This window comes from Suricata suricatta, chromosome 7 (assembly GCF_006229205.1).
Source record: "Suricata suricatta isolate VVHF042 chromosome 7, meerkat_22Aug2017_6uvM2_HiC, whole genome shotgun sequence".
Lineage (NCBI taxonomy): Eukaryota > Metazoa > Chordata > Mammalia > Carnivora > Herpestidae > Suricata > Suricata suricatta.
In genome coordinates, this window is record NC_043706.1 from 95,809,475 (window position 1) to 95,811,370 (window position 1,896).

General features: G+C 51.3%; 2 protein-coding genes across 2 annotated transcripts in view; one reads left to right on the plus strand and one right to left on the minus strand.

Annotated features, from left to right (window-relative positions):
- Nucleotides 1-1,786, plus strand: part of LOC115296388 (very-long-chain enoyl-CoA reductase-like) — a 6,786-nt gene extending 5,000 nt beyond the window's left edge. The window contains 4 exon segments of the mRNA XM_029944860.1: nucleotides 51-129; nucleotides 886-1,270; nucleotides 1,272-1,386; nucleotides 1,388-1,786. Coding sequence (XP_029800720.1) covers nucleotides 51-129; nucleotides 886-1,270; nucleotides 1,272-1,386; nucleotides 1,388-1,759 — 951 coding nt within the window. The 3' untranslated portion in view covers nucleotides 1,760-1,786.
- The window catches only part of LOC115296940 (voltage-dependent anion-selective channel protein 2-like), a 21,088-nt gene that overhangs the window by 6,380 nt on the left and 12,812 nt on the right, over nucleotides 1-1,896 (minus strand). The gene's annotated exons all lie outside the window — the stretch shown is intronic.

Here is a 1,896-nt window from a genome sequence, read left to right on the forward strand (position 1 = left end):
CAGAGCACCACTCGTGGAGATACCCCCACTCTTACGCTCATGGCTGTTAGATTGTGCAACAAGGGCAAGAGAAAGCAAAATGCAGCAAAGAGGAGCCTGAGGAGATGCCCCCTCCGGAGCGGTGTGACAGTGAGCTCACAGTAAAAGAGAAATGCCAGAGTCCGTTAGTGCAGAGCAGGTCCTCAAGGGTGAATGTGGAGCTCAGAGGCAATCAGTTGATAACTAGTTGACATGATGCTAAAAGCTGCCAATAACTGCTCATTTGAACCTTTTGAGCTACAGGAGAATTAATTTCCTTTTATGATTAAATATTGTGAAACTCAGATGGTCAGTACATGCTGTGGGGATACCCTTGATCTGCCAGTCACAAATGTAACATCCTAAGAACTTGTGGAACAAGTCAGAAAATCTCATCCCTAAAATGGAAGGCGGGACACAGTTAAAAAGAGTTTTAGAGGATATCAATTTGTTACTACATTCCCAATGCTCCTATGATTCTAATTTTGCAAATACAGCCAAAAAAATTTAGCTTGACAGTAGAAAGGGGCAATTTATCTGGTTCTAAAGTTCTAAGGACATATAGAAATTCCTTGTCCTTGAGATACCTGGTTGGCTCAGGCAGTAAGTGGCCAACTTCAGCTCAGGCCATGATTTCACTACTCATGGGTTTGAGCCCCATGTTGGGTTCTGTGCTGACAGTTAGAGCCTGGAGCCTGCTTCAGATTCTGTGTCTCCTTCTCTCTATGCCCCTCCCCTGCTCAGCCTCTGTCTGTCTGCCTGTCTGTCAAAAACACACAAAAAATTTTTGTTTAAATTCCTTCTGCTCAATCTTTTGCTATAATAGAGAACTTGAATTATAGTGGTCAGCAAACTTTTTCTGTAAAGGGTCAGATGATAAAAAGAAGCCCCATGCCACCATTGCTGAGATCAAGAACCTCTTCACCAAGACCCATCCACAGTGGTACCCTGCCCACCAGTCCCTCCGCCTGGACCCCAAGGGCAAGTCCCTGAAGGATGAGGATGTCCTGCAGAAGCTGCCCGTGGGCACCACGGCCACACTCTACTTCCGGGACCTGGGGGCCCAGATCAGCTGGGTGACAGTCTTCCTGACCGAGTACGCAGGGCCCCTTTTCATCTACCTGCTCTTCTACTTCTGGGTGCCCTTCATCTACGGCCACAAATATGACTTCACATCCAGCTGGCACACGGTGGTGCACCTCACCTGCATCTGCCACTCATTCCACTACATCAAGCGTCTGCTGGAGCCACTCTGTGCACCGCTTCTCTCATGGCACCATGCCCCTGCGCAACGTCTTCAAGACCTGCACCTACTACTGGGGCTTCGCCACATGGATGGCCTATCACATTAATCACCCTCTCTACACGCCCCCCCACATACGGAGCTCAGCAGTTCAACCTGGCACTCGCCATCTTTGTGATCTGCCAGCTTGGCAACTTTTCCATCCACATGGCCCTGCGGGACCTGCGGCCAGCTGGGTCCAAGCCCAGGAAGATCCCATACCCCACCAAGAACCCCTTCACCTGGCTTTTCCTGCTGGTGTCCTGCCCCAACTACACCTATGAGGTGGGGTCCTGGATTGGCTTTGCCATCATGACACAGTGTCTCCCAGTGGCCCTCTTCTCCCTGGTGGGCTTCACTCAGATGACCATCTGGGCCAAGGGCAAGCACCGCAGCTACCTGAAGGAGTTCCGAGACTACCCGCCTCTGCGCATGCCCATCATCCCCTTCCTGCTCTGAGCCGCCCCCCTCCCAGGCTCTGCCAGGCCAGGCTCTCACCCCTCTGCCCCTGTACCGTGCTGGGGGAGGGGTTGGGGGGCTACCACTCTCCAGCACTTGGAATAAACCTGCCTGCCCCTTTCCAAAAAAAAAAAAAA